The sequence below is a fragment of the Sus scrofa genome, chromosome 15 (genome assembly GCF_054392235.1).
Source record: "Sus scrofa isolate SSC_HxYL_T2T_F1_AM1 chromosome 15, Sscrofa_HxYL_maternal_Yorkshire_Landrace_v2.0, whole genome shotgun sequence".
Taxonomy (NCBI): Eukaryota; Metazoa; Chordata; class Mammalia; order Artiodactyla; family Suidae; genus Sus; species Sus scrofa.
Window position 1 is genome coordinate 22,742,687 of NC_139397.1, and position 15,235 is coordinate 22,757,921.

The 15,235-nt window shown below is 34.7% G+C and overlaps 1 protein-coding gene across 7 annotated transcripts in view; it reads right to left on the reverse strand.

The window, feature by feature from the left end:
- Positions 1–15,235, reverse strand: part of ARHGAP15 (Rho GTPase activating protein 15) — a 623,564-nt gene that overhangs the window by 582,634 nt on the left and 25,695 nt on the right. For all 7 annotated transcript variants that reach the window (XM_084998895.1, XM_021076335.2, XM_084998893.1 and 4 more), the window contains exon 2: positions 13,076–13,254. In XM_084998895.1, coding sequence (XP_084855021.1) covers positions 13,076–13,098 — 23 coding nt within the window. In that variant the 5' untranslated portion in view covers positions 13,099–13,254. The remainder of the gene's footprint in view (positions 1–13,075; positions 13,255–15,235) is intronic.

Genomic DNA, 15,235 nt, shown 5'->3' on the forward strand with positions numbered 1-15,235 from the left:
TGGGATATTGCATGTCAATTGGAAAAGAAATAAAAATTCTAACAAAGTTTAATACTCTACAAATTAAGTTTAATTAGTAAAAATGTAAAATAAATGATAAGTAATAAGATGACTAGTCAAATTTAAGTTGATTTAAATTTTGTATAATATTGTGAACAGACAGATAGCATCATTTCTCATTTCTAAGGGCCTGGTGTGATTCTTTTTTATAATATTTAGAAGTGCACTGCATTACTTTAAATACAAAGCAGCTAATCATCAAGTTTGGAAAAATATTTAACAAAACTCACAAAAGTTAAAATATAGATAAACTAGAAAAAATAGAAAATAACTTGATGACAAGAGAACACTATTTCCTTGGATAATCACAGGTGTTTTTAGTCTTGTCCAAAGGGCAGCAAGTTGTTTGTTAATTTATAATAATGTAAGAGTCTAAAATTGAAATTAATCCCAAATGGAAAAATTTGAATAAGAAAATTCATATTTAGCAATATAATAGAATATTTTCACGCTGCCAGTTAAATGTTGTAGAGACTACATTTCCAAATGTATGATTAACAATTGTCATCTTCTACATTTTCAAATTGATAGCTAACAATTGTCATCTTCTGACTGGATACATTATGCTCTCAATTCTGAATAGTAACTTGAATAACTTTAAGATCACAAAATGAAATGTCTTCAGGGCCAACCAGGTAGCATAAACTAATGAAGATATTGCAGCTGCAACTAAGAGCTTTCAAATTCAAAATTTTAAAAATACCACCCCAGAAAGAAAAATACTTATGGGCAAATTAGGTCAGCCATTGTTTCTAACTCCTGTTTTAGCCTCTTGTCGCTAGTATATATGAAGTCAATATTGTTCTTAAACAAGTCCTTGAAGCATAAGTAAAAGAAAGCTATCAGAGTTCTAGGTATATGTTAGCGATCTTGGAGAACACAAATGTTCCAAGCCTGGATTCAGCTAAGCAGTCAGACGCTAAGGGGGAAGCTCCGAATCATCAGGGTCAGCATGAGTGGAGAGAAGCACAGATGGAGAGTCAAAGGGTACAAAAGAATTCTTTTTAATGCATCCAGGATCTCATCTGGGTTTCCTTGTCCATTCTTGTAGCAAGACTGCTGTCCAATTATGCACTCTTGCAAAAATAAGAAATTGTGAGGTTTCAAAAGAACCTATTTTGTGTATGATCAAGTACAGGTCTTAGACACACTGTGGATGTGGTTTCAGACCACCACAATAAAGCTAATATCAGAATAAAGCTATTTGCATGAATGCTTTGGTTTCCCAGTGCATATAAAATTATATTTATATTATACAGTAGTCTATTATTTGTGCAACAGCAATACATCTACAAAATTACATACCTTAATTATAAAATATTTTATTTCTAAAAAATTCCACAACAATTACAACGGAGTAACATCAAAGATCACTGATCACACATCACCATAACAAATATAATAATAATGAAAAGTTTGAAATATCACAGGAATTACTAAAATGTGATATAGAAACATGAAATGAGCAAATGCTGTTGGAAAAAAATAGCAGCAATAGACTTGGACTCAGAGTTGCCATAAACTTTCAATTCATAAAAAAATAGTATCTGTGAAGTGAAATAAAGGGAGGTATGACTTTATTCAGAAATTTCTAAGAATCATTTTGCTTTAGGTGTTGCTAAATCTTTAAACTGGTCAACTGATTGGTTTATTTCAAAACCTGGATGTTAAACTCTATTTCTACCTGCATTTGTTTAAGTCAAGAACTTGGTGAAAATTTTGAATGCTCTGTAAAAAGTCTAAATTGGATCTGTATCAAGTTTTCATGTTGAAAGCAAAATAGTCATAGATGTCAAGTATACATACTAATACTTTTAATTTGTATTCATGAAAAGCATTATTTCTACACCAGTTAAACATTTATTACAAGTTCATAAAGACTAAGAACGGGGGAATAAGAATGGATGATGAAGAAAAAGGCATTATAAGTTTAGCCAGTTAAGAATACTTGCAACTTGAATTGTTACCAAAGAAAGTAATCTAATAACTTGCATCTACCAAAAGAAACAAGACATGAGGAATAGGTTAGAGTGTGCAAAAGAGTTTGAAGTAGGCAAATCAATGGAATTTCCACAATTTCAATTTTTTTTTAATTTCATTTGAGATTTACAACACAGAGAAATGCATGTGTGGGAAAACATGGTGAAGGTCTCTTATTTCATAGGTCAATTTTAAATGTTGTATACAATATTTGTGACAAAATGTAAGGCACAGGATGCCAGTGCCAGTATTGAGAGTGAGGAGACACTGATGGTGACAATGATGAAATCTAGGAAGCAAACAGGTCTAGCCTGGGCTATCCCAAGACAAGGATTCTATCTCACTTGAATGTAAACTCCAAGAGAAGACAGAACCTTTTTGTTTTGTGTCCCCAGCTTTCAAAGCAGTTCTAACATATAGGTACCAATAAGTATCTGCCAAATGAATAAAAGAGTGAACTAATGAATGAACAGATAAAAGTAGTTGACTTGATCACCTAATTCAGGGTTGGGATGATGACAACTAGTGAGCAGGAAATTATTAATGCAGGGACTTTAGCACACCCTATTAGAGTAACATTTTCTAGGATTTTTTAATATAAGCTAGAAGATTTCAGGGTAAAAATAACAATTATAATGTTCCCTTATATTTAGAGCTTTATTAACCCAAAGGTGTTGTAAATGGAACCATGAAGATGCCAAATTAATAATCTCTGTGACAGTAAAATCTTATTCTTCAGTATTTTCAAGACAAAAAAAGAAAATGTCTTTCCTTCCCTCCTTTCTATCTTTCTTTCCTTCCTTCTTTCCTTTTCTTTTTCTTTGTTTTTTTTATGCCATGATATTAAAAGCATGGAGGTTAAGGATAGCACATCCAGGAATGTAAACTTCTTTCCTGTCTGTCTGATCACATGTTACTGGCATTAACACTGTCAATAGTTCGTGGTAAAAGAGGAAGCTGACATGGCAGGTCACCCATTGTTAGGCTATGATCACTAGGTAAGGCCACGGTGCATGATGTATTATCAAATATCAGCCAGATTCACTTTCTTTTGGGCTTTAAAAACAGTAGTTTAAGTTACACTCAGTTTGTCTAACCTGAGCTAAGCTTATTTATTCATTATCCTTTTCCTGCTGATTATAGACTATGCCTTGAATACATTTTATACAAGTACAGAATATCAAGTCTTGCTATTTAATTCCTGTGATATAGCAATGGGCCTCTAGGTTTTGCCTCCACATTTTGATGTTGGTGTTTATATTTGAGCAAACAAAACTGTCACTTTGTTTTCCTGTCTTCCTATATTGGGTCACTTTGTGCTACATGATATGATCTAAGACAATTCAATGCAAGGAGACACATGTCCCTTCTCATTGGAAATATGAAGACTGCAGCTTCCTTTTACCCTGTGGGAAAGAAAGCAGGTCAGGTGTCCAAAAGTAGTGGAGGAAAGTTAGTGTCATCTTTACTGCTCCTCCTCCACTGAAATAAATAAGATTATGAGGCAAGAATAGCTCTAGTTTGTGTTTATGATATTGTGGAAGGGCATTCACATAAAAAAACAAGACTATAATTCTAGATGCTTTCAAATACATTATTAATCCAATATCCTGGAATCTCAGGAGAAAAAAAAGCAACACAACTGAAATCACCTCCTCACAGATAAATAAAAATAAAACATCAGTAGCCATTTAGATTTTTTGTTTTATTTATGAAGTATAATCACCTGATCTATTTATTTATTTATTTTTGGTTTTCAGAGCCAGACCACCACAATTTTTTTGCTATTTAAATACCAGAATTTGGTTTTGTTCCATTTTATATTATGTTTTATTTCACTCAAATGGTGGTGTATAAAATACTTTAGACATAAATGAGTGAGGTCCACCTCAGTCAATGTAACTTTGTTATCAAAGGTTTTACACATGAAAAAAAGGCACTATATCGTGGTGACTACAGTCACCAGAAACAACATGCTGGTGCTTCACCAGAAAATATAAGGATGGAAATCAATAGTGATAATAATAATGAAGAGGAAGAGGATAAATAATTAAGTAACTGAACTTCCTCTGGATACTTTCATCTTCTCCAAAGATTCTATCCTCATTTTTGGGATAAATGATTTATCTCCCAATTTAGCATATCCTTAAACTTGCTTAACCTATGACAGCTGTACACTGTGTTACAACTCAAATCCCATGTCCTTCTCCCAGTAAACTTACTGCCAATGCTTTGGAAGTGAATGGGAAACATAAAAATTCCTCATCTGAAAAGGAGAAGCATACAAAATGCATGTAAAGAAGATGGCATCATTTCTGGGAGAAAGTGCTACACTGCTGAACATTTGCTAATTACTTGCAACATGAATTAATGTAAAAAATAATGTCTTTTTCTTACACAGTATTGTTTGGAGATGGTTCTGCTTATCAGTTTTTAATATGCTCTTTGAAAACTGACGTGTACTTTGCCCACATCTCTTTAGGAACACAGGGATTCAAAGACTGGATAAAATACTTTCATGCTTCCCAACACAAACCTGAGAGGGTAATTAAACAGATGGCAACAATAAACTGAATCTGAACACATGAGGGACTAAAGTCCCTTATTAAAAGCCTTACATACTGAAGGGAAGGGAAAAAACAACTCTGGGGAAGTGTTTTAGCAGCCAACACCTTTATGCCTGCCTTGACCTCAGAAGCAGAAGCTAACCAACCATTTACTAATGGGTTTTCTACCACTGGGAGAGGGCATGCAAAAGGTCTTCTGCACACTCCTACAAGCAGGAATGCAAAAGATCGTGTAGACTTGTGTCACTAAGGGAATGTGACTGCTCCTCACAACTGCTTTCAAAGACGTCAGTTTGAGACACACCAATTTTATAACTATAAATCCATCCCATCCTCACCCCTCCTACACACACACACACATACCCAAAACCTATGCTGGAGAACTTATATTCTAGAAGCACAAGATTTTTCTTCTATGTGAGGCCAAAAACTAGGTATTATAGAGTTCTGTGATGACATAGGTATTCTGAATATTTTCAACCTCATTTCTGGTAACAAAAATGATCTCCTATTTATTCCATCCTTGAAACTGGAATTCTACTTATTTCTCAGATCTTTACATTGTCAGTTTGTCCTGTGTTAAATCTATGGGGAGAAGAGTATTGAAGCAATCTTGATGTTTCAGTTTGTAAATATATGTTTGTGGTTATGTTTCCTAGAATACAAAAATGAGCTCAAAAACATAATTATATACATCTCTTTCTGAAATAGGTATATACATATATAGGTACAATAGATATGTGTGTGTGTATGTGTGTGTACACACAGAGAAAGAATCCATTGTATGCAAGAAAGGATCTTGTTACTATAGAGGTCTGCAATTTACTGTGCCATCACACATGCAAAGATGCTATCATGCCATTGCATAAGGCATTTACAACCTAGGGGATAATCAAGTCAGTGTTTTTTCTTCTGTTTCTCAACCTACTTCAGTTCTCTGCTTCACTTGGCAAGTTTTTTGAGTGCCATTTATGAGAAACATTCAGCATCGGTACAGCAATGATTTAGCTTAACTTAGTGCTAGTAGTCAAAGCACAACGTTCAACATACTGTGTTTTAGATTAATCAAGGTTATAATGATGATTTTTGAAAACTGATTTTTGAAAATATGAAAAGGTACAAGGTATAGACAAATGTAAATCAAATGGCAAACATTATTTACCAGTTTGGCATTTTACCTCTTTGTGCATGTACATCACCATATAACACTATCCAATTTTAATTTGGTGGATTTGATACTTAATAAGTATAAAAAGACTTTGCTCAGCTTCTGATATAATTGTACCTGAAATGACACATATCACCTTAGGAATTTTCCATAAAATCCTCTTAATAGTAGTGACTATGATTCCAAAGTCTTGACACTTATTTTAAGAGTAAAGAATACTATATGAATTAAATAAGAGATGGTGCAAATAATTTAGTGGAAAAGCATAATTGCTGCCACACAGAGTATTAGGTAACCTTTTTTAATTAGAATGTACACTTTTAGATTACTGATTATGAACATCAGGGGACCCAAGATTTTGATTCATCAGTAATTCTCCTTTATGTCTACACTAAGATGTAAAATGAGACCTCTGGCTTAACTTGGTATTTCAGAGCCTTTACATGCTGGTGCAGAATCTGTTTTACCTGTAATCTCTAGTACTGCTCTGCCCCCTTGTGCTGCTACAGTGAACTCAACAGAGGAACAGTTTGCCTTAATCTTTGTACATGTACTACAGAAAAACCCCACTGTCACTTCTCACTTTTCTGGCAAGTTCAAGGTCAGTATCTAGCTATTTTCAGCTCATCTCTTCTTGATCCATGCAGAGAAATGACAAGTTAACGTGATTCGGGGTCAGCTGTATTACAGGAACCGTTACATAAACGGAGAAAGTGAAAATCAATCCTAGCTGACAGTGACTTCGGGATAATCAACATTCACTGGAAGCCTCTGTCAGCTCGCTTGCATCCAACACCGTGTGACTTCTGTCAGATCTTTTTAATAAAACTATATTCTCACTTTCAGCAACCTAAATAAATATTTCTCTTGAGCTGAATTTTTTTAGACTATGTCAGCCTTCCAGATTTGTAAGACTACGCCAATAATGCCTTGAAAAAATTTACGGCTAATACTTATTATCTTACATTTGTTACTGAGCTGAGGTTGAAGGTACCGCTACAAAAATGCCCTTTTTTTGAGTGATCCATAGGTGCTTTCCTTACATACTGTTGCATCTTCTGCCTTGAACTCAGCACCTTTTCCCAAATCAACCTCAGCTCTCACCTCTCTCCCCTCCTCTTTGTTAACAGAACACCTTAATAAATCATTTCATGTAGGGATATTAGGTTTTTTTCCTCCTTTTTAGATGTTTGTAGTTGCTTCCCATTTTATCTCTGTATTTTCTGCCAGGACATTTTCCCCAATTCAGAACTGGAAATGCAGTATTTAACAAGATGTTCCACTTTAGTGACACTCCCACTGACAGACCTGATATGTCAGTTTAGGAAAGGAGCTATTTTTACCCCACCCACCTTGTGCTCCTTTGAAACTGTGAGGCAAGCAGTACTCCATTGAAGTACAATTTACCATAATATTAGTTGTCAGTAAATTCAAAGACGGAACTCCTAAAGCTATAAAATGGATTAAAAGCAATTTAAAAAAGAATTAACAAACTAGAGTAAGAGTATACTGTCAACAAACAAATGCTCCATCATAGGACTGTAATTTGGAATTTTAATTACCCCTCTGCTTCTGTAACAAAACAATGTCTGAACTGGCAGCGATTTGAATCTCTCACAGGTCATTGAGCATTCTAGTTAATTACTCTATGAATAGCCTGTTTTTCTCCCCTCTGGAAACACGTTTCTAATGGCAGTCAAGGTCTGACAAATGTGTCATCTACATAATTAGCTAGGAAGCAACACAAAACATTAAACATGCTTTGTGCCGACAACTATCAAAACATTTCATTTGTTGTCAATTATTCATTACTTTGTAGGTTCTGAAGGGGTTGTTATTATGGAAATAAGTCCAGATGCTAACAAGGTTAGAGTTTTGGATTCAAATTAGTAATCAGAGGACTAACTTAAAAAAAATGTATCTCATGTACATTCAGCGCCATGTTCAATCAGTAGGAGATTATAAACAAATTTAGCTATGCTCAAGTTAAAATGGAAACGATGCAACCATGAACATGAACTCAAGAGTCTGGCTCATTCTTTGAGGTACAGACTCTACACCACAGAGAAAACTTCCTGAACCTTTGGCAAGTCCAATTTGTGCTTGGTAAACAGAGTTAAAGATTTTTCACAGCATGAGATAACATGGGATGGCAAGGACAAGGAAAGAAATCTCTAGTGGTTTTTGATTCTTCTTTTCTCCTCCAGGGCATTTTATGTAAAATCAAAAATCTAGCTAATAAACGTTTTTGCTTCACAGCAGACTAGTTACCTTAGGTAACCCTTGAATTCCATGATTTCCTTCTTTCTTTCTTTTTTCTTGTTATTTCTGAAATCTTGTCTCTTTTATTACTGTTTTAATATCGTATATAAAACCAAGTTTTGTCTTGAAAGCAGTACGCCTAATGTATATAGAGGATATAAAAAGATTTCTCAACAAAATTGACCTATCAGTGGCAAAGAAAATTGCAGTGGAAGACACATTATTGCGTAGTCATATCAGAGGTTTGGATCTATGAAGAGTCTCACTCCACTGTCCTCCAGCTTTTCCTTATAAACCAAAATGGCTTACAAATGTCATCCACAATAGTCCAATAAAGATTAGGAACAAAACACTGTCCTTACACTGATGAGATAAGAAAGATTTAACTGCAGAATGCAGTATGTAAGAACAGTTCATAAGGCTTGTTCTCCAATCAGAAAAATAGAATTCAAATTATATTTGTGTGTGTCTAGAATCTAATTGAGATGATCAGTTTATTTTCTACATAATGTTTGTGATCAGATGACTGTGCTACAGAGCAAGATAAAAAGAAAAGAAAGAAAATAAATTTTATCAGGAGAAATCAAGAAGACCTGTCATCTACAGGGTGCACAAAATATGTCAGGAAATAATTCTACCCTGAGTGTGAGAATGCCCAGCTAATAAAAAAAGATCATCTACTCGCTAAGAGAAAATAATTGTCTGTATATTTTTCAAAGCAAAAAGGCAATCACATCTTACACTAAATAGGACACATTAAAATAAGCTTTAATAATCTTTATGCAGAAGGAAACTAATCCATTTTCAGATCATAAGATCCACAGCAATAAAAGGAAATCATCAAACTAAAAACAGTTTTAGAAATGGTTGCAGCCTCTCATTTAATTAACATGCAACAGATCATATATTTATGAGGAAGTCAAAATATTTAGGAAGGCTATAATCCTGTAAGCCTTAATGTGGTATAAAAACAACAAATAAATGCAAAGTGTTACTGTTATACATGCCTGCCTGATCAATGGTTTTCACATATTGATCTATAAATGGAGTTGACAGTCTGTGTTGGCTGCACATTTTCCAAGCAGTGCTATTTTTACACAAAACCAATACGGGCAATTACCTTTGTTTGAGATGCCAAGTCTTATCAATTCAATGTGATTTAGTGTCATTTTAATTAAATATCAGGATCCACTTCAGGACAATTTATACAAACAAAGCCTCAAACCTAACTATAAGCTTGATTTGAAGTAAACATGGATAAGTCCTACAGCCTCATAATATTTCTCAAAATCTCTGCTAAACAGAAGGCTTATATTTTTAGTAGCAATTTTTATGTCTGCCTTTTTAGCTAGCCACAACTTTGGCAAGTAGCCTACAATCACATAAGTAAGAAACAAAAGAAAATTGTTTCCTCTTTTTTCTTATAACATATTAAAATGAAAAAATGAAGGGCCACTGTCTGTTAACAGAAGTGCATGGAGTATTGTACGTAAATGGTTAGGAATGGCTTGACCTAAACCTTCATTTGAACACTAAAAAAAAAAATATATATATATATATATATATACATCTCTGTCTGTGACGGCCAGGAATGCAGTGATGCACTTCTGCGAGGTTTATGAGATGGAAATGGTGAGTGTTCATACATGTTGCTGCTTAAGACACCAGTATTAAATGCCGGCACTGCTCCTGCCTGCAAATCCTATGTCTGTAGTTCCCTGACTGGGGCTATTTAGGCTCTTCATTAATTTCTATTCTAAACTGTCTAGAAGGCTGGACATCAATCTTATAAATCATATCAAAGCCACATTAAATGTTTTGCATTGGCTATTTTCTGATTGCATATTAGCCTCTTTAGCCCTTAAAGAGGCACTCTACTTGCCCCCATGTAGGCTTGCTAAGCCTTCTGCTTCTGTGTTTAGCACATTTGGGTAAATCAGCAGTCCACCTTAAAGAGGTCTCACTCCAGTGCCCAGAGTGCAAGTACAACAACAAATCACTGTGACCACAGAGCTTTCCCTCCCCACCAAGGATGGTTTCCAGATGGCTCTCACAGATACACGTTCTTACTAACCATGTCACTCTAGGTCCAAACCTTCCCAGCTCTCCAACATGTCTTAGGAAGCAGAGTAGCCTCTTGGAATTTTGAAAAGGCATTGGTCTTATTAAGCACATAAAAATAATTGGTGTGTAGCGAAAATGATGCATCCCACTAACAAAAATACTAATGGAGTATTGGTACCTGCTTTTCTGGAATGTTTCCCTGCAGCACTTAAGCAATCAAAACTTCTAATTCAACAAGTAAATTTACATGTATTTGCATAGCTTAGGGCTGAATAAATGTTTATATTTCAAATTACTCCTCAATTTAAGATACCAGGAATAGAGGCTCTTACGACAAACATAGAATTTTATATTGTGTTCTGAGTTGTCATATTAAACATATTTTTATTTAAGCAAAATTTGTAAAGAGGAATTTATGAATTAATGACAAAATTATATAATTGCTTTGACCCTGGCATCTTTTTTTATCATTTTTCATAGTAAGTGAAATAATAATAATGTGATATCAGATACTTGTGTTATTATATACTCCAATAAGTCCATATTAGCTTTGCATAGTTGATATGTGAGTGAAAAATAGTATGTATACACCATAGATAATATAATAGGATGCAAAATACATAAATAATCTCTAAGTACTCAATTTTTTTCTGTACAGATTAAATGTATGTGTCTCTGTTACAGCAAACCATACTGCATGTGAACCTATGCACATGTTTTGAGTATATATCTCCTCTCACTTCTCCTAAGTTCAAAACCTCCCCCCTTGACCTCATCCCAACCTCCAACTTCTGAAAAATCAAGTTCTTAGTTTAGCCTGGGCAGATATCTTTAACAGGCTTGTTTGAATAAATATGCCACAATACTTTACATTCTGTCAGTATCTAGTCAGAAAATTGTACATGGAAAAAAAAGATGAAAAGAACTGAGACAGAAAGAAAATTAGTGCCATGGCAAGCTTTCAATACAGTATCTCTGAGCCAAGTTTTCTCGGTGAAATGACATATCCTCACTAAAATACCCCTTTTATATAATTATGCACTGAGCACCCATAACCAAAAGTAACTTTTATTTTTGTTCCTTATCGAGGAATACATATTGCCCAGGCTAAGTATGCGGAAACAAAACCTGGGATAATTATAGCTAATTTAACTTTGGAAAACTCTTGATTCTCTAGCCGTCCCACATATAACCCTCCAAACTAAAGTTATGTAACAAGGTAATATCAACAATGAGAAACTGCATGATAAAATCCTGCCCAAAAGTGAAAAATGCTAATTTTGTCTCATTTAGCAGCTGGATACAGAAATGCTCATTAGTTTTAAGAGGGTTAATCCTTTTAACTTTTGCATATTGATATGCCAATTATGCCTAATTGTACAAGAGGCATCAGTCAAGGTAATAGTGCATAAACACATGAAAGTTATTAAGTACATCCCAACATGTAATAAAGTAGGTGTTAATTGGTAGCTGAGTTCTGCGGGCTATTGAGGTGGATAATTCATTGAGAGATGGATCACTTGTAATTTCTCTCCATAATTCCTTTTGCAGTCTCATGCTGTGATGTTTTCATGCTTGTCAAAAACAACTGCGGCATAGTGCCTTTTGTTAAACACAGCCAATAAAATATGTTAGGCATCATTAAATATACTTAACTTTTAAACTTTTTCAAAGGTACAGTTCTTACTGATAATACATTATAGAGATTCCAATAATTTACTCTAACCACTGTCTCAAGTTCATGGTTAAGGAAATGTTTTTAGCAGATTCCAAAGCCAAGTTAAGCTGGCCATGTTGTGCCTCCCAACAGACAATACTTTGAAATGAGAAAGTAAAGAAAGAAAAATGCATCTCTTAGTACCATATCAAGGGATGTATTTCTCACTTCCAAAATATAATCACTGGCTTCCTCATGCTAAATTCATCTATAATGCTTGAAGAAAGAGTGATTAAAATAATATATTTCTCAGGCTCCTGAGATCATTGTGGGTTAATTTTGCACTTGAAATTCGAGTGAAAAACAGAGAATAAATATAATCAGTAACATGCTACTCAGCAAGTTGATCTCATTTAATAACTCAGTTAGGGAGCTGAATATTTCATAGGCCCCTATGATATTAACAGAACACTCAATTAATAGCTCACTTGTTTCTGCAGGGTGACTGGGACTCGGAGCCTGTCCCCAGCTAACCTATTTCTTGCTCTTGCTCTCACTGTGAAAAACAAAATAGATCCAGGGTCCAAAAGAGTGGCTAACATTGCATAAATAATTTTGAAACATCCTATGGCCTCAGCTGCAAGTTACCACCATTATGGAAGAAAATTAACCAGAGGAGACTCATTGCAATCAGTGTGTTTAGTGGCTCAGGATGCGTGCAGGGGCAGGGACACAATTGGCAGTAGAGTTCATCTCTAACTATTTTATTTCAAATCTTCCTAATGACACATTATGGAGATAAAACTGCTTCCTCTCCAAACCTTAAATCACCACACCATATCAATTGTTTAAGCTCATTCCAAATCAAATTGTAATGTCCAATATCATATATTGTTGGGAGATTTTAAGGAAGAGATTTTCACTTTTTTTTAAAGATTTTTTTTCCCCCTCAGTTTATTCTTAGCTAATTTTAGCCTCTGGCTTCTGAAAGTGATGTACTGTATTTGGAAGTACAAACACCACATGCTAGCATAACCTCATTATTTTTATGACACTGAAGCATGATAGTGGAGGCCCTTAAAATGAGTCAAAGGTGCTCTTCAGTCTAGCTCCAAATCCACTTTATCACTCTGGATTAAGCCCAGCTCTTCTCTCACAACTGGGGATATTATTATGACTATAAGTAGGCAAGATAAAATGCATTACAGAAACAGTTTTCTCATGCACATTAGGAAAACAAACAAAACAAGGCTAATTAGATTTTTTTCTTCTTTGTTACAAAATTCTGTATTAGGAAACTTGGGGTATTGGACTTACAGGTTCAGTGACCTTCCCAACATCGGTGAGGATCATGGATTTACTTTGGCTCAGCCTGTCGTGGTGGCTGTTGGCATTTTTGATTCTCATTTGCACAGCTCCGGTGGCTTGTCGAGTGGGATTCAGTGTTTCCACAGAGGTATCAGAATTTGTTGATTTCTGCATATTACAGTGTTATCCTGATGAAATATAAAAGCATTATATTATTCTAAATTATATACTTTTCCATGAAAAACTCCTAGTGGGGTGCATGTCTCTATTTATCATTAAGGTACAAAAATGAAATAAATTCTCTGCCTCTTTAGTGAAGAAGAAGGTAGTTACTATGCAGTGCTTTTATCAACTGGGACCTCTGTATTTGGACACTACTGTATACCTGCCAGAGGATTTCAATTAATGGTCAGCACAATTAAGTTTTGTGTGGTTCCTTAATTCGATTAAGGAACTTCTAATGGCAGGATGATATGGTTTTCCTTATGCAGAAATGATGTTGCCAATGAAGTATCTTTAGGGTAAATGCTCTTTTCGCTCACATCATTGATCTATTACCCAACCCCATCCTACCCCAGCTTCAGACACTACCACCAGCAAACTTTTTGTTGAACAAAAACCTGTGTGAATAAGGTCAAATTTAAGTGAGCAAAACTGGTTGTAGAGCAAACGAAGCTTGTCCTATTGACTATCAAATATGTAGGCTTGGCCTCTTAGCAGGGTGCAGAGTCCTAGTGCCCACTCCCACTTGCAATATCCACAGGGAAAAATTAAAATTCCTTTGTCCACTGCCATCTGCCAACTGAACTAGATTTAGTAGCTTACCTGGATATAATATTTAGGAAGACTATGAACAAAAAGAAAATGAATCCATACTATTTATTTAATTACGTTTATTTTAATAGAAGGAGTCTGATCCAGGCAGAAAAATCCAGTGTGGGCAAATTTTTAAAGAGTGGCTGTGAGAAAACAATAATTCAGAAAAAGAAAACAAAGGAAATAAATTGGCTGGGTGGACCAGGAGGGCTTATAGTTGTTTCCCAAATCTATAATCCTTTTCAACTGCCCCTCCTCACAAGTTCCTCAAGTGAACAGATCTACGCATTTAAAATAGAATATTTGCAATGCAGATATAGACTCTAAAGCCTCTAGAAACACACCCTCTTCTAGCCTGAGTGTTGCCTCCCTGTCTCCTTATATAGACACCCCATAGCTAGACTGAGCCCAGGGGTACATTAGATAGAAAATTGTCACCAGTGAGTTACAGAAGCCAGTATAATCTACAAAAAGGATACATTTAAAGAGCCAACTGCATCAGGACTCCTATGTTTGTTGGACAGTGGGTCTAGAATGATGGTAATGTTCAAGTTGAGTAGATACTAAAATGATTGGGAGGAAAAGTGTTTCCTCATAATTGATACCAGCTTGGAAATTGAGCAATAAGCCATAAAGAAGGTCAGTATTTATTGAATATTCACTATGTATCAAGCAACTAGCTGATTTAATTCTTACAAAACTCCTATGAGATAGATATTAAACTTGTATTTTTATAGAGGGGAAAAGTGAGGATCAGAGTGACTAACAATTTTCTTAAGGACACTGAGTATAAAGAAGTGGAGGAGTATGTATTTTATTCTACCCAAAAAGGCCCAGTTGTCCATCAACAGATGAATGGATAGAGAAGTTCTAGTTTGTCTGCACAACATATAAATGCTCAACAATAAAAACTGAATGGACTACTATGCATACGATCAGATACATGGATGAACAGCAAATTCATTGTGCAGAGGAAAAGAAGCCAAGCAAAATAAATAAATAAATAAATCTTCTTATTGAGTACTTATGATTTAACTTATACAATATTTTTGAAAATGCAAATTAATGTACAGTGAGAGTAAACAGATTGGTGATTGCCTAGGAAGAGGGTGGACCCTGGATACAAGGAAATTTAGGAGGTGATGGATATGTTTGTTATCTTGATTGCAGTGGTGGTTTAACAGCAATATACATATCTTAAAAATGATGAAATTGTACACTTTAAACATGCACTTTAATATTCTTCAGTTATAGCTAACAAAATTGTTTATAGGAAAGTTGTATTAAGAATTCCTTAACCAATTTATTTTGCCCATATATTCATTTTCATAATCCTATATGAGATATATTTTA